The sequence below is a fragment of the Mytilus galloprovincialis genome, chromosome 6 (assembly GCF_965363235.1).
Source record: "Mytilus galloprovincialis chromosome 6, xbMytGall1.hap1.1, whole genome shotgun sequence".
NCBI classification, from domain to species: domain Eukaryota; kingdom Metazoa; phylum Mollusca; class Bivalvia; order Mytilida; family Mytilidae; genus Mytilus; species Mytilus galloprovincialis.
Genome location: NC_134843.1, coordinates 34,399,004 through 34,420,529, shown reverse-complemented (window position 1 = coordinate 34,420,529; position 21,526 = coordinate 34,399,004). Strand labels below are relative to the sequence as shown.

At 30.7% G+C, this 21,526-nt stretch overlaps 1 protein-coding gene and 1 long non-coding RNA gene across 3 annotated transcripts in view; both read left to right on the top strand.

Annotated features, from left to right (window-relative positions):
* The window catches only part of LOC143079435 (phagosome assembly factor 1-like), a 67,398-nt gene extending 48,688 nt beyond the window's left edge, over nucleotides 1-18,710 (top strand). For both annotated transcript variants that reach the window (XM_076254773.1, XM_076254774.1), the window contains exons 6-14: nucleotides 2,170-2,249; nucleotides 3,693-3,796; nucleotides 4,256-4,368; nucleotides 4,983-5,059; nucleotides 5,438-5,578; nucleotides 7,046-7,128; nucleotides 9,048-9,162; nucleotides 17,454-17,585; nucleotides 18,479-18,710. In XM_076254773.1, coding sequence (XP_076110888.1) covers nucleotides 2,170-2,249; nucleotides 3,693-3,796; nucleotides 4,256-4,368; nucleotides 4,983-5,059; nucleotides 5,438-5,578; nucleotides 7,046-7,128; nucleotides 9,048-9,162; nucleotides 17,454-17,585; nucleotides 18,479-18,541 — 908 coding nt within the window. In that variant the 3' untranslated portion in view covers nucleotides 18,542-18,710. The remainder of the gene's footprint in view (nucleotides 1-2,169; nucleotides 2,250-3,692; nucleotides 3,797-4,255; nucleotides 4,369-4,982; nucleotides 5,060-5,437; nucleotides 5,579-7,045; nucleotides 7,129-9,047; nucleotides 9,163-17,453; nucleotides 17,586-18,478) is intronic.
* On the top strand, nucleotides 10,765-14,641 carry LOC143079437 (uncharacterized). The gene is made up of 5 exons (XR_012979408.1): nucleotides 10,765-11,170; nucleotides 12,320-12,383; nucleotides 12,864-12,945; nucleotides 13,619-13,752; nucleotides 14,502-14,641. It is a non-coding gene; the product is annotated as an uncharacterized LOC143079437 (long non-coding RNA).
* Nucleotides 18,711-21,526: the final 2,816 nt, after the last annotated feature.

Here is a 21,526-nt window from a genome sequence, read left to right as displayed (position 1 = left end):
AACTAAAATCTATTTGTATGTATATTGAAGAAGCTCTTGATTTGAGAGACCACCATACCGTTTCATCAGATAATAATCTTTTACAGTAGTTTGTGAATATACATATATATATCTTATATTGTGTGTTTTAAGTAAATTTATGAAAATCTAGAATAATACTGATGTATAAGTTTATGGTATCAATATCAGTTTTTAATGTATTGGTTGGTATACATAGAATTGGCTTATGACTTGTTATATGCATCTTTATTTCATTTATATGTTGTTTAATATTATAATTGTCTGTATTTGGATCACGCCTCTATTGTGCTCTTTCCAATAAAATATTGAATTGAATTGAATTGAAATTGTGTAATGTTCTTCAAATAATAGGAGCACCTATATAATTTTTAGATGTCTCGTGTGTTTCACTATCATAATAGAAGTAAGAACCATGCGATTTAACGTCTCAGTGTTTTCCTATTGTAATAATAGAACCATGGGGTCTAACTGATAACCTGAAAAACGTAATTAACCATCATTCATGATATATTTATTTTATAAACAACTTTAAATTTGTGAAATTTGGCTAGCCGTACAGATGAGATTTATCTCTTATAATAATCTCATTTAGTTTAGCTTGCTATTATTTCGATTGAAAAACCCCATAGCCTTTTTAGGAATATAGTTTTTGTCACCATAAACTTAACTGTCCTGTCATTTTTTGGTCTTTGGCTCGTTTTGACATCTTGTAAACATGACTTCAGCGATTTGTTGTTTTGTTCTATGAATTAATGGTACTCTGTTATTCTTGTCACTGTGATGAAGTTATAATAATACAAGAAGTGCAGTGGAAATGCCTGAAATGTCCTCTGATACGGAACGTCTGGAATAAGTATGGTATCGACGAAGACCCAAATTTAATGTACAAAAAAACTATGAACATGAACAAGGCAACAGTACCAGTTTAAACATTGTAAATAAAGGTTGACTTAAATATTGTTGGGGTTGGAAGAAGTTATTGTATATTCATTGAAATTGAAATTACAAAATCACAGGAACAATATCCATGATTTTATTTAAAATCATAAAGGTAAGTATCAACATCTCTTTGCCAAAATAACCTGATACTTTTTTTTACAGAAGTCAATTCAAATGGCCCACTCACTTGACAACATGGCCCATTATTTTTTAAAATAGCCCATTGAATTTATTTATGAGGGGCCCTGGGCCCATAGTAAAAAAAACCTTCCAGATCACTGAACATATAAAGTAATACTTAGATTGTAATTTGCCTTGACATTACTGACTCAAAGAGGATGTTGAACCAGGATTTATTATTTATGTGGCCAATTTTCTATATTCCCAATATAACTGAATGAAATTCTTTTAAGGTTTTTAAAAAGAACATTTGGTGTTAATTTGATAATTATATTGTACTCCAACACAAAGAGTGGGTGGTTTAATGCATTAACTTTTTCTGTGTGTCTCTCAGTCCATCAGTCTAACTTTTAAGTCATGTTTCATAGCTTCTGTAATATGTGATATTTGGTTTTGAACTTTATTATGATGGGTTGTACTTTTTCAGAAAGTATTACATTTCTGTTTGACAAAACACATCTGACATATACTTTGAATTTATATAACGGGGGTAATATAAAAATAAGGACGTGTTGTGACATCTGAAATGAGGAATCATAAGCTAATTGGTCTGGATCTTTATAATGATTAGTTGTACTGTGTAAGCAATTTTCAAATCTAACTTCCTGTTTGATGATACTTTTGAATTTTTTTTTTTAAACTAGCATGGAATTTTTTGCCTAATTTCTAATAATAATTTGGGATATACTTTGCCTGAAATTGCATGCAAGGAGTTATTCATGACCACACTCTACAATCTATCCATTGATCAAATGAAATTGAATTGAGCTTTGTTCTTTTAATGTTTTCAAATCAATAACTATATGTTAAAAGTTTTGAAAAAATATTGTAAACATTTTAACTTCTCATTGTAGCCTCTTTTTTTTTTTATAAGAAACAAAATGTGCACGGTACATATTATTACATTATAATTCTAGCTTATTTTCTATTTTAGATATTTGTATCAGTTGTTTATAAATGCAAATTGATTATCATGGATGAAGAAAGATAACTCTAATCCAAAATTCATATGTTTGGTTTCTTTTTCAGTTTACAACTCTGAGAAGCAATTGTTTGTGTTGAATTTTAGAGGATTATCGTTTGATTTTCCCATAGAATCCAAGTTTGAGGTAAGGTAGCATTTTATTATGTTCTGTTGAATATTTTTTTAACAATTATATAGGAAAAAATGTTAAGTTATCTCTATTTTGCAAAACTAGAAAGAACATTATATTTGTTTGTTGATAAAAGAAGATCTGGGAAAAGACCTCAGTGAGACAGAGATTTTGTTTAAAAAATTAAAATTCATGTCATTGTTTATGTCTTAAAAAACACTTATAAGATATTTTATGTTCTTAAACAAAACAAATTTCAAACTAGTTTTTGTCGAGCCTGCAACTTTTGTTGCAGAAAGCTCGACATAGGGATAGTGATCCGGCGGCGGTGGCGGCGTTAGCTCACTTCTTAAAAGCTTCATATTTTAGAAGGTGGAAGACCTGGATGCTTCATAATTTGTATATAGATGCTTCATGTTACGAAGTTTCCGTCAGTCACATGTTCAATGTCCTTGACCTCATTTTCATGGTTCAGTGACCACTTGAAAAAAATGTTCAAATTTTTTGTAATGTTGAATTCTCTCTTATTATAAGTAATAGGATAACTATATTTGATATGTACGTACCTTGCAAGGTCCTCATGTCTGTCAGACAGTTTTCACTTGACCTCAACCTCATTTTATGGATCAGTGAACAAGGTTAAGTTTTGGTGGTCAAGTCCATATCTCAGATACTATAAGCAATAGGGCTAGTATATTCGGTGTATGGAAGGACTGTAAGGTGTACATGTCCAACTGGCAGGTGTCATCTGACCTTGACCTCATTTTCATGGTTCAGTGGTTATAGTTTAATTTTTGTGTTTTGGTCTGTTTTTCTCATACTATATGCCATAGGTCAACTATATTTGGTGTATGGAAATATTTTATGATCTTTATGTCAGTTGCGCAGGTTTTATTTGACCGTGACCTCATTTTCACGGTTCATTGCACAGTGTTAAGTTTTTGTGGTTTGGTCTATTTTTCTTAAACTATAAGTAATGGGTCAACTATATATGTTTTATAGAAGCATTGTTAGCTGTACATGTCTGCCTGGCATGGTTCATCTGACCTTGACCTCATTTTCAAGGTTCATTGGTCTTTGTTTAGTTATCTTGGTTAATGTTAAGTTTATGTGACAGTTGTAATAAAGCTTAGCTTTATACTTAGGACTATCAACATAATATCAATGATTAGTATAAAAGTCGAAACATTTCAGCGTGTGCACTCTTGTGTAGAAATCTTATACATTTTCTTTTATGTTCAAGAATGTTCCCTTAAAACTCCAGTAAAATTTCTTCATATCATAATTGTAAGTCATTAGTGTTTGACATTGTTTTTTTGAAATTGACTCTTTGTGTGTTTTTGTTCCCAGAAATGCATCAACATAGATACTTACATTCTAAAGATATAGGAAGATATTTCTATGTATTCATTTATTAAATATATTTACAACTTAAGCAGCATTTATCTGTATTTTCAGCCTAAATATGCCCATGGTTTAGGATCATTACAGTTTCCTAATGGTTCCTCCCCGGTTGTATCTAGGATGTGTATATATACAGGAAGTAGTTTAGTTGAGACAAAGTAAGTTAGTTTTCATGATTTATAGAAAAAAACCTTTGCTGCTCAATCTTAAATTTACCTGTAATTTCATGTTTAGACAAAGAAAATGTAGTTAGGAATTTCATGATGTACGGGAAATTATCAGTTATTTCTACATGAGTAATGTCCCTTTGGAATTTACTTTAAATATTGAAATTTTATTGTAAGCATTCATACACCTACATTATTTGTAGGATTTTTATGAAACTTGGAGAAGTGCTGACCAAATATATTTACCAGAGTTAAATGCCTTTTAAATACAAATTACTTGTATACTTAAAATAACATAGCTAGCAATCTCAAGATTGGTTTCTTGTTTGACATTTATTAACAGTTTTAAAAACACCAATTTTTTTTGAGTTATTGGCCTTTGGCAGATTGATGCAACTAAGGAAGACATTATAATGCTGTTCTTTTATTGCTTGTTTCTTTATATTTCAGAGCACCTCCACTGCCAATTCTTTGTTTCCATGGTAACTGTTATTTAGATTGTTTAGAAGTATTAAGGGAAAGAAATGTGACTAAAGGATTAAAGTTCTTGCTAGTAACTGAAGGTTTGTATAGTAAATGCTTTTATATGTCTACATTTTAATATACAGCAGATGTATTCTTCATAAAAATTATATACAATTAAGAAATTCATGGGCTTTCCTGGATTTCATTTAATCAGGAATTCTTTTAAAAAGCTGATTATTTGAAAGCCAAGTGTGTATAAGAACCAAAGCAGTAGAAGATATACATGACTGAAAAGGACCTAAAAAGGATAACCAAATCCATCTAGTTTCAACTTTTCCAAAGGTAGTTTAATAATGTATTTTTTTTTAAATATAAATTTATAAATTGACAATTGGAGAAGGGTTTGTTATTATAAATTATGTCTGTACCAAAATATTAACTACTGAGCTGAAGGTACCCTTTGGACTGAAAGTCCATTAGAAGCCATATTTGACCCAGTGCTGTAATATTTGAAAGTCCTATTAGGAATGATAAAGAATGCAGCTATACATCAATCAGACAGCAACCTATTAAACATATTCCTCCCAATACATTTGACTGAACAGATTACCTTTAAACTTAGTCTACAACTCAACAGTAATGAATTGTAATATGTGTTAAGCATACAAATGTGTAGATAAAATTGAGTCAATAGAACAAAATTTTATTTCAGGAAATGGTCCTGGTAAATTAATAGACCCAAGAAAAAAGATAGTAGAAAGAATAGTACAGTTTGGTGATTCCAGTCAGGTAATAATTTGTTAAGCTTACGTAGAAATCAAATATTGCTAAGCCATAAGCCTTTGGAAATTTTGCAACTAATGCCATGCAATACTCTCAGAATGCTCGTTTTTCTTAAATTGCTCTTTTAATAATAAGATAGAATATTGAATACTTGCAAATAAATAGTTGATAATTTTTCAACATCTTTCTGTTTTTCTGTTGTCATACAAAACTGAATTGAAAGGTAAAAGTATGGATAAGAGCGTGTTTTCAAAATATTTACTTGTAAATCAAAACTTAAAAATGAGTTTGATTATATTTAGGACTCATATTACTGTGGCTTCCTAATACATTATTGTATCTTAATAAATATAATAAATTTTCATGATTTTGTTTTCCTTATAGGATGTTATTAGTGCCTTAGGTTGTCCTGGAAAGGTGTACTATAAAGCAGAAGATAAAATGAAGATTCATTCCCCTTATGTTCACAAGCGGATACGATCTCAATGTTCCGATTATTTCTTTAATTATTTTACCCTTGGTGTTGTAAGTATTGGTACATATGTTTGAAAGACTTACAATTCAACACAATAAAGTTATTGTGTATTAATAGTGATATGCACAGTTTGAAATATTTTGATCAAATTTAAAAAGAATAAAAATCTGATAACCAAATTCAACCCTGCAGGATCCTACTCCTATGCTTGTGCTAGTCATTCATATGGGCGTATGACATTTGCGTCGATTTTGAAAATTTTCATTCTTTCATTTGCGCCGATTTCATTTTTTCATTTGCGCCGATTTTATATTTTTTCCTAATTGGATTTACAGGTAAGTTACAGGTAAGTTTATACTTTTATATTGGCTGAGCATAGAGTATAAAGACAAATCAAGTGACATTGCAATTGGTAAATGGCTATCCCAATGTTTCAGGTTACCATTCCTTTCCCTAAATGAAATCGATGACTGCTTCACGTTTGACATTGTCTGACGCTCCGCTCCTTCTGATGACAAATGTCATACATTCTTAGACAACGTACAAGTACACATTCCATAATGGTTAACTAATTCGTGATGGTGTCCATAAACTTAACGAAGGGATGATTTCAACTTCACCATTTGGAACTCTTGGTTTAATAGCTTCCCTGTGAGAAAATGCGAACTCTAGAAATGCCCCCACCAGTACGTATGCCAGACAAAGAAAAAGATGGCCTTCGTTATCGACAATTACGCCAAATATAGAAGATGCGAAATCATACGAAAGGAATATATTAGATGTGTTGCCTATACATACTCGGCAAGAACAGATTGTATTCCGTTTTTATGGATTTGAATGCTGCACATATATTTTTAATTTGTCATTTAAGTATAAACAAAGTGCTTTTATCTTAGGTTTTTACTTCTTGATTTTAAGCAGGAGACAACAGTTTTATACATGTTATGATTGACAATTCATAACATATGTACAACTGGCTAACGGAAGAGGTCTTTAATGATAAATGAAAATAACATTACTGGGATGGAAAGTTGTCTCATTGGCACTCATACCACATGTTCTTAATCATTTCACCTGTAATTTACCTGTTATTTACCTGTAAAAAAATCGGCGCAAATGAAAAAAAAAATCGGCGCAAATGAAAGAAAAAATCGGCGCAAATGAAATGCAGATCGGCGCAAATGCAAAACGCCGATTCATATTTGAGATGGAAAAGTATTCAGAAATGATGCAGAACTAGTGAGTAATCTTTCTTCAAATGTTCAGCAGTTGATATGCTACCATTTGCATGATAGACCTGCCATTCACTCTTTATTATACAAAAAAAACAAAAAAAAACAGAAAAATTTTGTTTAACTGGTATTTCATAAAAATGAACAAATGCATTTATGTGAATCTTAAATTATAACTTGGATATATACTCCTGGTCATTCTCATTCATGCAAAAATCGACATACTATCTGTAAACCACAATTATCTCAATACACAAAATAATCAATACATACATTTTATTTCAGGATATTTTATTGGATGCCAATACACATCAAGTAAAGAAGTTTATTCTACATACTAATTTCCCGGGTCATTATAATTTTAATATGTAAGTTACAATATTTTACGTTTTTGCAAAATGCAACAGTTGTTGTTTTCTTTTAAAGACATAATTTTTTGCAAAGTAGATTCTGAATTTGGATGATGTAGATTTATTAGGAAAGTGAAGTTGATTTTTGTCGAGCCTTTCGACTTTAGTCGAAAAAGCGAGACTAAGCGATCCTACATTCCGTCGGCGTCGTCGTCATCGGCGTCGTCGTCATCGTCGTCGGCGGCGGCGTCCACAAATATTCACTCTGTGGTTAAAGTTTTTGAAATTTTAATAACTTTCTTAAACTATACTGAATTTCTACCAAACTTGGACAGAAGCTTGTTTATGATCATAAGAAAGTATCCAGAAGTAAATTTTGTAAAAATAAAATTCCATTTTTTCCGTATTTTACTTATAAATGGACTTAGTTTTTCTGCGAGGAAACATTACATTCACTCTGTGGTTAAAGTTTTTAAAATTTTAATAACTTTCATAAACTATCCTTGATATGTACCAAACTAGGACAGAAGCTTGTTTATGATCATAAGATAGTAACAAGAAGAAAATGTTGTGAAAATAAATTACCACTTTTCCGTATTTTACTTATAAATGGACTTAGTTTTTCTGCGAGGAAACATTACATTCACTCTGTGGTTAAAGTTTTTAAAATTTTAATAACTTTCATAAACTATCAAGGATTTGTACCAAACTTGGACAGAAGCTTGTTTATGATCATAAGATAGTATCAAGAAGAAAATTTTGTAAAAATAAATTTCCACTTTTCCGTATTTTACTTATAAATGGACTTAGTTTTTTTGCCAGAAACAAAACATTCACTCTGTGGTTTAAGTTTTTAAAATTTTTATAATGTTCTTAAACTATCCTGGATTTCTACCAAACTTAGACAAAAGCTTATTTCTGATCATAAGATATTATTCAGAAGTAAATTTTGTAAAAGAAAAAATCACTTTTTCCGTTGTTTACTTATAAATGGACTTAGTTTTTCTTCCAGTTAACATTACATACAGTCTGCAGTTAAAGTTTATAAAACATTTATTAGATTCATAAATTATCCTGGATTTTTTTTACCAAACTTGGAAGCTTCTTTCATTCAAAAGACAGTATCGTGAGGGAAATTTTTATTGATGTTTTTCCTCATTTTTGTTGAGTCTGCGATTAACAGAAAAAGTAGGCGAGACACCGGGTTCCGTGGAACCCTTACGAATTTTTATTGTTTCAAGAAATATGATAGTCTGTTGATTGACATTTATCTATTTATTTCTAAGCGACAATGCTTACACCACTTATTTATATTAAAAAATGAATATAACATGTTATAAATTTCATAAGTATTAAGCACTTACCTGCAGTTATCTTCATCAGAAACACTTAAGGTGGTACCCAACACTTTCACTAAAGTTAATTTGGCTCGTTTAATTTTCATAAAATCTTGACAAAGTATTTACTTTGACCCTTTTACAAAAATATAAAAAAATTAAAATAATTTGAACCAAGCGTTTTATCAGAAAAATTACACTGGTTATATAGCAGCTTGACAAACACTAATTTTGATCATTGAAAAGCTTTATATTGCCTTCATAACGCAACGTAATTAAAACGTTTAGCTGATATTACAAAGTTATCCCCCTGTAGTGTTAGGTACCGCCATAAAGTCAAATATTTAAAAGCAAAGAATGTATAAGAAACAAACAGGTGAAAGGCTATATCACCAAGAAGGAGGTAAAAGTTGCCAAATCCATTTGAGGTCAATTTTGATTGAGGGAGTTGAAACCCTATTTTCTAATGATTTAAAAAATTATGAAATGGTCAGTTTTAGAGAGATTTGTTATGAATCATATCAGTACTAAATACTTGGCTGATGATACCTTCGGGGTGAAATGAATACACGAGTACACAAAGTATATATCTGTTTGTAGGTACTATAGATGTGAGTGTAAGATTCCTGTGATGGTAGAGAACACTAAACCTAAACTGATACAGACAGGAGAAAATGAGGACGAAGAAGTGAGAGTTATTACAGCTTATTCTAAAGTAAGCCATTATTACCGTACAGCTATGGCTTATATAAAAGTACTTATTGTTATGTACTGATGTTAAGAACAAATGGAAAAAGTTTGTGTGATTTGCATATTTTTATACGACCACAAATTTTTTTTGCGGTCATATAAAACATTAATGGATCTCTTTGAAATTTAACTAGAAGGTTCAATACCTCAAAAGGAAGGTTGGGGTTGATTTTGGGGATGATGATCCAAACCGTTTAGGAATAAGGGGTCCAATACAAGCATTTTTCTACTTTTAGGATATTAACTTGTGTATAAGTATTTCAATTGCTCTGAAATTGTACCACAATGTTTAATACCACTAGAAGAACATTTGGATTCATTTTGGGGGTTATGGTGCCAACTGTTTAGGGCCAAAAAAGGGGCCAAAACAAGGATTTTTGTAGTTTATGTACAATAACTTATGTGTAAGTGTATGGATCTCTCTGACCTTGTACCACAAAGTTTCATATCACAAAAAGATTGAGTTTTGGGGTTATTGTCCCATTCATGCAGGAATAAGGGGCCATAAATGGGCCAAAAACAAGCATTTTTCTAGTTTTCAGACAATAACTTGGTTTACAGTCAATGACTTGTGTTTAAGTGTTTAAATCTCTTTGAAATTATACCACAAGCTTCCATACTACAAAGGGATGTTTTTTTTTGGGGGGGGGGGGGGTGTTATGACTTAAATCTTATAGCAATAAGGGGCAAAAAAAGGTGGAAAACAAGGTTTTTTTCTGGTTAAAGGACAATTTAGACCATTTAAAAGCAGTGTAAGTGAGGTAATCCAATTTTGATTTAAGGAATACAGTTATTTATCTATGTTTGATTACCTCCTTTACCCTTCAAACTGTTTGAAAATTATGTATTAAAAAAATGACGATGTATTTAAATGAGAAGTTCGTGTTAAAAACTATAAAACTATAAAAACAGCAGTGTATTGCTTAAAAGCATTTTTTTTTCATTAGACCACATTCATTCTGTGTCAGAAAGCTATGCTGTGTCAATTTCAAATATTTAATCAAAATCCAAATTCAGAGCTGTATCAAGCTTGAATGTTGTGTCCATAATTGGCCCAAGTGTTCAGGGTTTGACATCTGCGGTCGTATAAAGCTGCACCAAATTTGTCACATAAACAATCTGAAACCAGGAGCTTTAAAAAAACTTGATGAACCAGTTATTTTTAAACCCAGTATAAATTATATATAAAAGAATACAAAAACAAATATTCTAATATGACATGCTTCTTTCACTTTGTGAACAAACCCATGCTCTAAATCCAATAACATTTGTTTGCACATGCGTATATTGACTTCTTCAGAATAATGAATTTGATCAAATTATCATGCACTTAAGGTATCCGACCCATAATAAAGATTTACGGAAAATTTTCCGGAGTTTACCGAGGTGTCAATTTTTTCAACACCTCGGTATTTTCCGCCTAGTAAGCGAAAGTATAGTTATTATTTTTAGAATGACGATTAAAATATCAGAAAGGCTTAATTGAAGTATATTTTCATTAACTATAGAGTAACCGCTCATTTTTCCGAAAAATTGTCCAATTTTGACAATCCGGAAACAGAAGTTATGGTAAACAAATATGGACGACTCGGTCGGCTGCCAAGACAGACGAAGGCGTTTTACCAAAAAAAGTACGCCGATTTAAGTCTCTTCGTCTTATCGTGATGCAGAAATAATGTGTGCAGTTTGGATGCAACTGGTTGTCAAATATGTTGTACCGGCATAGGAAGATTAGTTGATAGAAGGAATGTAAACACATCACGCACTTGTCCTTTTCATCTGGCGATCTGCTCTGGGAGACGATTTGAATGGATCGTTCATTTTTATGTTTTAAAGTTCTGTATTCATATGTTAAGTGTATATCTGGATGGAATTGAACCGACTTCCTTATGGTTCCTATTACATGGAGAACCTAGTAAACCAAAGGCCAAGCTGATGCCAAGCTTCAGTGTAAAACTTTGAGCAGGTGCCAGGTAATTTGCATTTACAAATCCAAACATTTTAAAACTTGAGTTGGACAACATTGTCATGTTAATTATGCCCCACTACACCAGCTTGTCTGGCAAAACAGCCGTTAGATGTCATAGTAATCTAAACTAGATACATGTATGAAAAAAATGATTATTTAAAAAATAATCCAGGTCTGTCAGTTTATATGTTTGTAATAATTTAGGAACAAACACCCAAGTCAAGGCAAAAAACAAATACAAACATATTGATAACAATAGGCTACCCTTCAACATGTTCAAAAGTTGAATTGCCATGGTACACATACAATGTACATGTATGATCATATTGTATTGTACAATGTAGCATGAACCATCAATGACTGTTAAACTTGTCACAATGACACAGACACTGCCACAACACTAATTAATTGATACATGTATATACTAGCATGACTATACTGTAATATATATTTGATAATATCCATCTAAAAATCATCTGATAATTTAATCAGTATTTGATTAAAAGTAAAATGCTCATGTACATGATGTAGGATACAAAGAAACATAAATAAAGAGCAAACAAACAATTGACCGTATATATCTGGGAGTTTTTTCTGTTTAATTTCTATGAATGTAAGAAGAAGTTGATACTTTACATGTACAAAACAATGTACGTGTACTTCCCATTTTAATCTGATATCCATACTATAATTAATTTTTTTTATACAATAACTAGTCGAAAAATTTAAATACAGACAAATATTCAACGACTGAGCGAATAAGACACAAGTTCACCAAGGTGCATTGTCCCTGAGTTAATTTTCAGCGTTGTACATGTTGTAAGGTCACAAGTTGTAAAGCTTTTCAATATTTGAATTCTTTGATTATTTATTCTTTTTATTACATCATGTACATGTACATTGGCAAATAGCATTTTTACAACAAATATTATTCTATTATAACATGTATGTGTTTTTTAATATATGTCCAGTTTTCACTTTATTATATTTGGTAAGAAAATTTGTATTATAAACTAACAAACATCATTTGTACATACATACATGTTCAAATGATGTACATGTACATTGTACTGCTACATATATACATTCCTTATCTATGTGCTATCAAAATGAAGAACATTTTTGTAACAGAAATTTATATTTCATTTTTTAGAGAAACCATCCTTGTTAAAGATGTGACATTAATCCCTCCAAACCTACAAAACACAATTGATAAGGTAAGTTGCAGATTATCTGAGATATTTTTGATTATCATCCCAAGAAATGTAGCATACATGTATTACTCTTCTTTCATTTATATATGATAATGAAGATACATGTATCTTGTAATTTGTACAGTTGTATATGTATTTCTGCCATCTGTCACTGTTAATTTAAATGTACATTAGGGGTCAGTAAATAATCAAAACATGATACATGTATAAAGACTAATGGTGTGTATTTTCATTAAATAATACACAGGGTTTTTTTTTGTGTTCAGATTGATAGCAATTTTGTTGTCAATTGTTGTAGTGTCATTGATAAATGAATGAAATAAATGGTTGTACCTAAAATTATTTGAAACATGTGTGAACTTAACTTATAGATACAATTTACATTGTATTATAACCAATTTTTATTTACATTTGTATATCTATATGTACATGTACATGATCAATCTATCAATGATGACAAGGAACTTTTTATTTAAATTTCAGAGATGCTAATTAAGCTTGTTAATGACTGTGGAGAACTTATGCTACATTTACCTAATACACAGACAAACACAGATGGGCATAGGTAATAAATAGAGCAGTTTTCTAAGATACATGTTCATGTTTATTGTTATATCATGTATATTATGCCTTGTCTTTAAAAAGTATAGATATGAAACATGAACAGATATGTACATGTTCCATGTTTACATGTATTAGAGAGTTATCTAACCTGTTTAAAAGCTGATAACTACTTAGTACTATCAAAATTTTAGTCTATTTGTTTCTCTATTTGTCCATGATTTATCTTATAATGGATATAAAGTTGGATAAAATATTCATAATGCTTGCATTGGTACAAAGTCATTTTGAAAATAAGAAGATGTGGTATGATTGCCAATATGAAAACTCTCCCCAATACATGTACTTCACATGACATATAAAGGAACCACTTTAAGTCACCATACAACCTTACACAATAAGACAAACCCATACTACATAATAAGCTATAAATTTAAACAATTCAAAGGAGAAGACTAAATACAACTACTGAATTATTGGTTATACAGCATTAAAATACAACTACTGAATTACTGGTTCCTGACTTGGGACAGGCACATACAGAATGTGGCAGGGATAAACTAGATTGAACTTTATTAAAAAATTACCCATTATCAAACTAAAAATGCCTATTACTAAGTGAACTCAGATAACTCTGCTGTTTACATATTTGTTAAACTATAATTTGCTTCTTGTAGAAATTAGCCTGTGAGATCAAGATGCAGATATATCCACCAGATACCAAATGCCACACCAAAGCAGACATTTTCAAATGTTGAGAGACCTATGAATACATCTACATCCTTCTTCGGACTTTGAAACAACTGATTGAGTATGTTAGCTAACATTTAATCAATTATGTTTGAACAGTGCTACACAACAGCCTGGGTGGATTATGCTTTTTCCACCGGCCCACTCCAACTTTAATCTCTTTTTTGTTAAAATATTGATATCTAATGCTTATCTGCTTTTTTTCAATTGATTGTACTTGCAAGTCTTTTGATTAAACAAAAGAAATTGCATGCCCACTCCTATGGGTGGGTAGAGTTGACAATCTAGAAAGTTTGCCCACTCCCACTGTGGACGGGTGGACAACGCAAAATCCACCTGAGCTGTAGTGTATATTTGAAAGTCAATGACTTCTATTAAAAAAAAAGAAAAAAGAAATCTAGAACTTTACAATCTTTTTTTTTAATGCCCCTATTTATATACAAAAAGAAGATGTCATATGATTGCCAAAGATACAACTCTCCACAAGAAACCAAGTGACACAGAAATTAACAGCTACAGGTCATTGTAAGGCCTTCAACAATGAGCAAAACCCATACCGCATATTCAGCTACAAAAGGCACTGAAATGACAAATGAAATATTATGCATGGTGGGGGTGAAATAAAAAGTGTCTTCTGACCCCTGATCCCCCTACATTTATTTCTGGAACATCCCTCAGTGTTGCAACACATAAACACATTTGGTAGTCAGATTGCTTTCAACCATATACTATAGTGATAGTTTTCTTCTTCAGAATGCTAAATTTAAAAGTTTTAATTAATTTGTGATGAATTATCTTTTTTACTTCCAGTTAGGCAAGATGTTATCTCTCATATCAAAGAGATAGAATATGAAACTGGCAGCCAGTATTGATATAATGTGGTACTAAAAGCTCCAATACCATCAGGGGCTGAAGACATAACAGGAATTGTGTGGGATTTGACCAACCTTAGACTAAAGAGAAAAGTTGTTGCTGCATTACAGATATTTTGAACTCAGCAATTTTTATTAATGTTTTTAATGTTAATTCTCTCTCTTATGAATACTATGATATCTATACTTGCAATGAGCATGAATTGAAGTTCCTCATGTCTGTAAAACTGTTTCCCCTTGACATTGACCACATTTCATGGATCGGTTAAAAAAAGTTATGTACCCATGGTCAAGTCCATGTATCAGATTCAAAAAGCAATAGGTCTGCTTAATTTGGTATACTGTATGATTGATCCTGATCTCATTGTCATGCTTTATTGATCAATGTTAATATTCAAAAGATTTAATATTGATTGTACATTGTATATATAGATATGATAATATTTATTTGTATCCTTTGAACCATCATGACCATGTTATACTTTCATGATAATGTACAAATAAATATTGAAATGTGATAGAGTTTATTAATATCATCGAAGAAGATTATTTCTATTATTTATTATGTGCATGAAGTAGAATAAACACTTTCTGAAATATTTCATGGGAGATAATTAACCTAACTGAGTTCAATGTTGAACAGGAATGATGGGGTATTTTTTAATGAGCTCTAGTTAATGCTGGTGTGAAATATAAGAAAATGTATCCTCAGTCTGAGCCCTAATGCTTTCATGTGATGTGTGGTGTTGCACATTGGACAAAATCGAAAACATGTAGCAAAACCATAAATATTGTCCAACATGTTTAACCCCACCACATTATGTATGTATGTGTCGGTCCCAAGTCAGGAGCCTGTTATTCAGTGGTTGTGGTTTGTTTGTGTGTAAAATATTTGTTTTTTGATAATTTTTTTTTTAAATAAGGCCGTGTGTTTTCTCGTTTGAATTGTTTTACATTGCCATTTTGGACCTTTTAAAGCTGACTATGCGGTATAGGCTTTGCTCATTGTTGAAGGCCGTAGTTACCTATAACTTAATTTCTGTGTCATTTTGGTCTCTTGTAGAGAGTTGTCTCATTGGCAATCATACAACATCTTCTTTTTATTATATACTTTTGAAATATGAGCAAAAGGAGAAAATTTTCATATTTCAGGTCCTAAAATTACCTTGACCTTTGACATTTTGACCTCAAGGTTGAAGCTAATCCTATATCTAATGCATATCATAAAGTTATCATAATTAACAAATGTAATGAAAGATTATAGTACATAAAGGTAAGTTTACTATAGAAAATTGAGCAAAAAAGGAGGTCATTGTATAATTTTTGCTCCTAAAATTTCTTGACCTTTTGACCTGTTGACCCCTAAAAGTTGAAACCAAACCAAGATCTTTTGAATATCATCAAATGGTCTTTATTTACAAAGGAAGTGAAGATTATGGGACCAATAGGCAGATACACTTTTGAAAATTTAGCAAAAAAGGAGATTTTTGTTGATTTTAGCTCCAAAAATGACCTTGACCTTTGACCTTTTGAACTTTACATGTCATAAATATCATAGTTTATTCTTATTATAAGATTATATGAAGTATGGTTAGTTTTGCTAAAGATTTACATAAATTATACCAAAATACATCAGAACAGGGATACCAAGTCTCCATTTACAAACTGTGACCTTGACATTCTAAATCAAAATTTCTTGAAATTGGTACGGTAAAAGTTTCTAAAAAATTTTTTTAGGATGGAACAATATGTAAAGTTAATTTAAATGTCATTTTTTAATGCTCTGCTAAAATATTCACTTTTGAACTAGTGAAGATATAAAATTGACAAATTTTAGACTTTTCTCCTTTTTCTATTATTAGTAACAATAACACAGTTCTAAAAATAGAATAGCAAAAAAACAATTTATTTTTTATGTTTAATTTTACAAGGTTACATGTAAGGTTCCTTTTAAAAGATAGATTAGTAAATTATACTATATAGATTTCTTAAAATTACATCCTATTAAAACCCCTTATTTGGCATTTGAGGACAAAAAAGGGGGGGCACTGTAACCCAGCTCTGCTGTTAACCTCAAATATTTTGCGGATTTTTATTTCATAGTAAGAACTCTTAGACCCCCCTACTTACAATCCTTGATAAAAATTAAAATTATTTTGCTTGTTGTATATTGGCTAATTATGGGCCGAATACCTTAATATATTTCCTTATCTTTAAAACACTTTCAAACTCTTAAATGGTGCACATGATGTTACTAATTCATTTATTATGACTGTAATGTGTTGCATTCCGAAATTGACATATTTGACCTAGATATGACAACTGTTCATGCTGGCTGTTCAAACTCCTCCCTCTGAAAAAAAACGTTTGCTTCTCTACCAAAAAAAAGGGAGGTTCATGGAAGAGCCTACACAAACGCTTTTACACTTATACTTATCGGACATAGAAATTACCTTAATTGTCCTATTCAGAATCGAAATAATTGATGCAAGCTGTACTTTATTGTAGTTTTAACACAGGTAGGCATTATATTTGTGTTATTTTAGCCCTCACTATCACTCGGGCAAAAATAATCACGATTATATAATGCCTACCCATGTTAAAACTACAATAAAGCATAGCTTGCATCAATTATTTCTTAAATTAAAAGTGAAAGGCTGACCATCTTATGCATGTATGAATTGGGAGAAGTTTCTTTCACAAATGAAAAGAGATGTGTAATTGAACTTTGAGATTATGCGAAAACAGACTTTTCTTTTTGGCCAAATCTCCCTACACATTATAAATTCAGAAACTTTTGCGAGGATTTTATAATTTGCAAAAAATGTGATTTTGTTGAGAAAGTTCATTAATTTCTCTGATATACATATAAATAAATTATTTATTTCAGTGGGATTCTGTTCAGAATTACTTAATACGACCAGACCAACAACCAGTGATATTAAATAGATCAGCATCTACAAATACAAGTAACCCCTTTGGATCTACATTCTGTTATGGCGTACAGGATCTTATATTTGAGGTAAATTATTTAAATAAGCTGTGATTTTTAACCTGAGTCTTGCCAGAGACAAATGTTGCAGAAAGTTCAGCAAAGGGATGCTAATCCAAGAGTAATATAAAGCATAATTTTTCAGAAGGTGGAAGAGCTAGAATTTTCGTATCTAGTATAAAGATACCTTATTATCTGATCTTTCTGTCTACTATTTGTCCATTGTCCTTCAACACCTTTTTCAGTGTTCAATGACCTTTTAAAAAAATCAGTTTTTCTTATTGTGCTTTTTTAAAGTTTTGAGTTTTTGTAGAATCGTTGCAAGGTATCCATAAAAATTAGAAGATTTGGTATCATTGCTAATGAGATGAATCTCAAAAGAGACCAAATGTATTGTAGTTAACAACAAAAATTAGCAAAACTCATATTGTAGAATAAGCTATGAAAGCCCTGGAAGTGACAAATGTATAACATTCATATGATAAAACTAGCAGCCTGAATTATGTACAAAACAAAAAGCAAAAACAAATATGATATACAGCAAGCGACAACCACTGAATAACAGGCTCCTGAAATGGGACAAGCACATACCAAAAAGTTCATCAGACAGGGTTCATCTAAACATGGCCTCTTTTCAGGGTTCAATGGGCAATGTTAAATTTTCAGTAAATGTATTAGGTCAATTTCTCAGAGGTCATTGTCAAGTATATTCTGTGTAGAGATAAACTCAACACAGATACCAGGATTGAAATTTTGTATTTGGCCTTTTTAGTCTGCAAAAGATGCTCGAATCAATAATCCAATTGAACAATTGAATGGTAGAAATGATTTTGGAGATCTTTTTCTGATTTTATTCAATTTAAAAACTTAAAATGTTTTATTATATATAAGAGTGAATGCACTTGTTTGATGTTATATTTCAGGTAATGCAGAACCAACATATAGCATCAGTAACTTTATATAGACCTAAATCTAGTGTATCTTGATCTCACGTCTACTTTGATTGGCTTAAACTTTCTCAGTTGATCACACAGATGCCAACCTGCAGCAACAACAATAGTGATTGGCTAATGAACTAACCTATCAGAGATATCATTGGAACTAAGTGTAATTACTGGTCCAATCTGAATGAATTAAAGTATTTGAATTAACTAATGTACCAATCATTACTGTTATTTTTGTGTTGCCATGACTACAGAAGAGGAGAGAGAAGAAATACATCGCTGACTGAAGAATTCCAATTGAAGCTCAAATTATGAAAAAACCAGTGGACCAGTTTAAACGGCAGGGATGGCCTAGACAAAAAAACAAAAACAAAAAAAAATCTCCACATTTCTCATCATTAAATGTTTTAGATATTGATTTTGGAAGCTGATTTTAAAGATGATGCGCCCGAGTGTGATTAGTTGTGTCGGAATGGAACTATTTTCATACGGATCAGTGAATCATTGCTATATGTCGCTGTATGAATTTAAATTTTTTCATACTTAGCCTGACCACTATATATGTTGCTGTCTGAATGAAAATGTTTTCATACTGGTCAGTGTACCATTGCTCTATGTTGCTATATGAATCAAATTATTTTCATACTGGTCAGTGTACCATTGCTATATGTTGCTGGCTGAATGAAAATGTTTTCAGAATGATAAGTGTACCATTGCTATATGTTGCTGGCTGAATGAAAATGTTTTCAGAATGATAAGTGTACCATTGCTATATGTTGCTGGCTGAATGAAAATATTTTCAGAATGATAAGTATACCATTGCTATATGTTGCTGACTGAATGAAAATATTTTCAGAATGATCAGTGTACCATTGCTATATGTTGCTGGCTGAATGAAAATGTTTTCAGAATGATGAGTGTAACATTGCTACATGTTGCTGGCTGAATGAAAATGTTTTCAGAATGATGAGTGTAACATTGTTATATGTTGCTGACTGAATGAAAATGTTTTCAGAATGATGAGTGTAGCATTGCTATATGTTGCTGGCTGAATGAAAATGTTTTCAGACTGATCAGTGTACCATTGCTATATGTACCTGCCTACAGAATTAAGTCAAATGTTTAATGATATTCTATTTACCTAAATTAAATGGTAGCAATATTGTACCTCTGTTCATAACATTCATTATGTATTTGTTGCAATGTTTTTTACCATACATAATTGAGGTTGCTGATTTTGTCATAAATATTAATGTAATTTTGTGTGTAAAACTTAATCTACAAAAACAGATGGTTTGATCTTTATCAGATTTTTTAAAATAGTAAATTTTAAAACCACTGAGTGTTAAATATTCTTTTCCAAGCAATCCTTGTTAAAAAATAGCAAATATTATGCATGTGCTGGCATATATGCAGGTTATCAATTTTTACTAGTTTAAGCATTATTATTAAATTATATTGTTATTTTAAGATATATATTTGTTTTTTAAAGTGCTAAGAGTTGTATTTTACTTTGACTTAAAAAAATCATTTAACTTTAAGATAGTGGTACAAAATGTGTATACTTTTAGGTTTAATTTTATTTTGAATATTGAAATTTATGCTAATTGTGACATTATAAAAAGATACATAAGTTTTCAAAATTGACATCTTTTTCTATCTAGTCATTGTTTTAACTAATATTCATTTGGATAATAGCCATCAAATCTTTATTTGAAAATAAAACTAGAAAAGGGACATTTTTGGGCCTTTTAAAACCTACTTCATTGCAACAAGAATAAATCATTTTCCCATAATCATCTATTTCAATGATCTCGTTAAAATATTTCTGTGTGAGAATGTGAATTGAGTGAAAAAAATTCTTTCAAAATACGCAATTATTATCAGGTTTATATAAAAAATGGGATACAATTACTTTGAAAAGAGACAAAAATGGGATACAATTACTTTGAAAAGAGACAAAAATGGGATACAATTACTTTGAAAAGAGACAATATTTCAACACAATGTGTTTGATGAATAACTTGCATGATACAAAATTCAAAAAAAATTGTGTTTGTGTCTGCATGAATATCTTAAAACAATGAAGTGAGTGTTCAATTTTATTTTGAGCTTTTAGAAATAAAACATTTATTACTGTCATTTTGTGGGTTTGAGAATGATCATTCTTCATTTTTAGAAATCTTATGAACAGGTAATATATATCTTATTTTCTGCAATTATAAAAAGTAGGACGATAATTAACATTGTCATTATTAGTCTCCTACCAACGAAGTCGAAGGGGACTTTAGATATGTTTCAATATAAATTTCAGCCTTTAATTCCTACCACCTTTTTATCCTTTAATGAAATATAACTTCTACAAAAGATTTTAACTTTTACTATTTTTCCTTTCACACAGAAATTGTGCTCAAAGTTATGTCAGTATTTGTGAGTGACTGTGATTTTAGACCATCCATTTCATTTTATCTTGTTAAACTTTAGTTTTAGGTGCTTGTTTATTTTATAACCAATTATTTTACCATTAATGGTACATTGTCAACCATTTAACCTTTAATTTTATTGAAGAAAGTTCTTGCTCTGATTCCATAATATCCATATCACTGAATGAATGATAGTTCAAAGAAAAATGGCAACCACTATCAATCCTGAAATTTGTTTAAATGGCATATTTAAATTTTGAATTTCCCACTTTAGGAGTAGGGAAGATAGAAGTTTTTTTTATGAAATATGGAAAAAAATCTAAAATATCGAGTTAAACAAAAGAATTGGAACAAACGAAAAAAAATGGAGAAAACAAATTTTGAAGGGTAATGTTCGGAATAGATTGTATTCCTGAGGTGTCAAACAAGAATTCAACTGATTGTGATATTGTGCTTATTTGTACATACTGAATATTGTAATATATTTATTCTTTGTGTAAAATAATCGTTATGATTGTGTATGAGTAATTAACATGAATAAAGTATTTAAATGTATTTATGTATAGATATAAGAGAAAAAGGGAAGAAATATGTACAAAAAAAA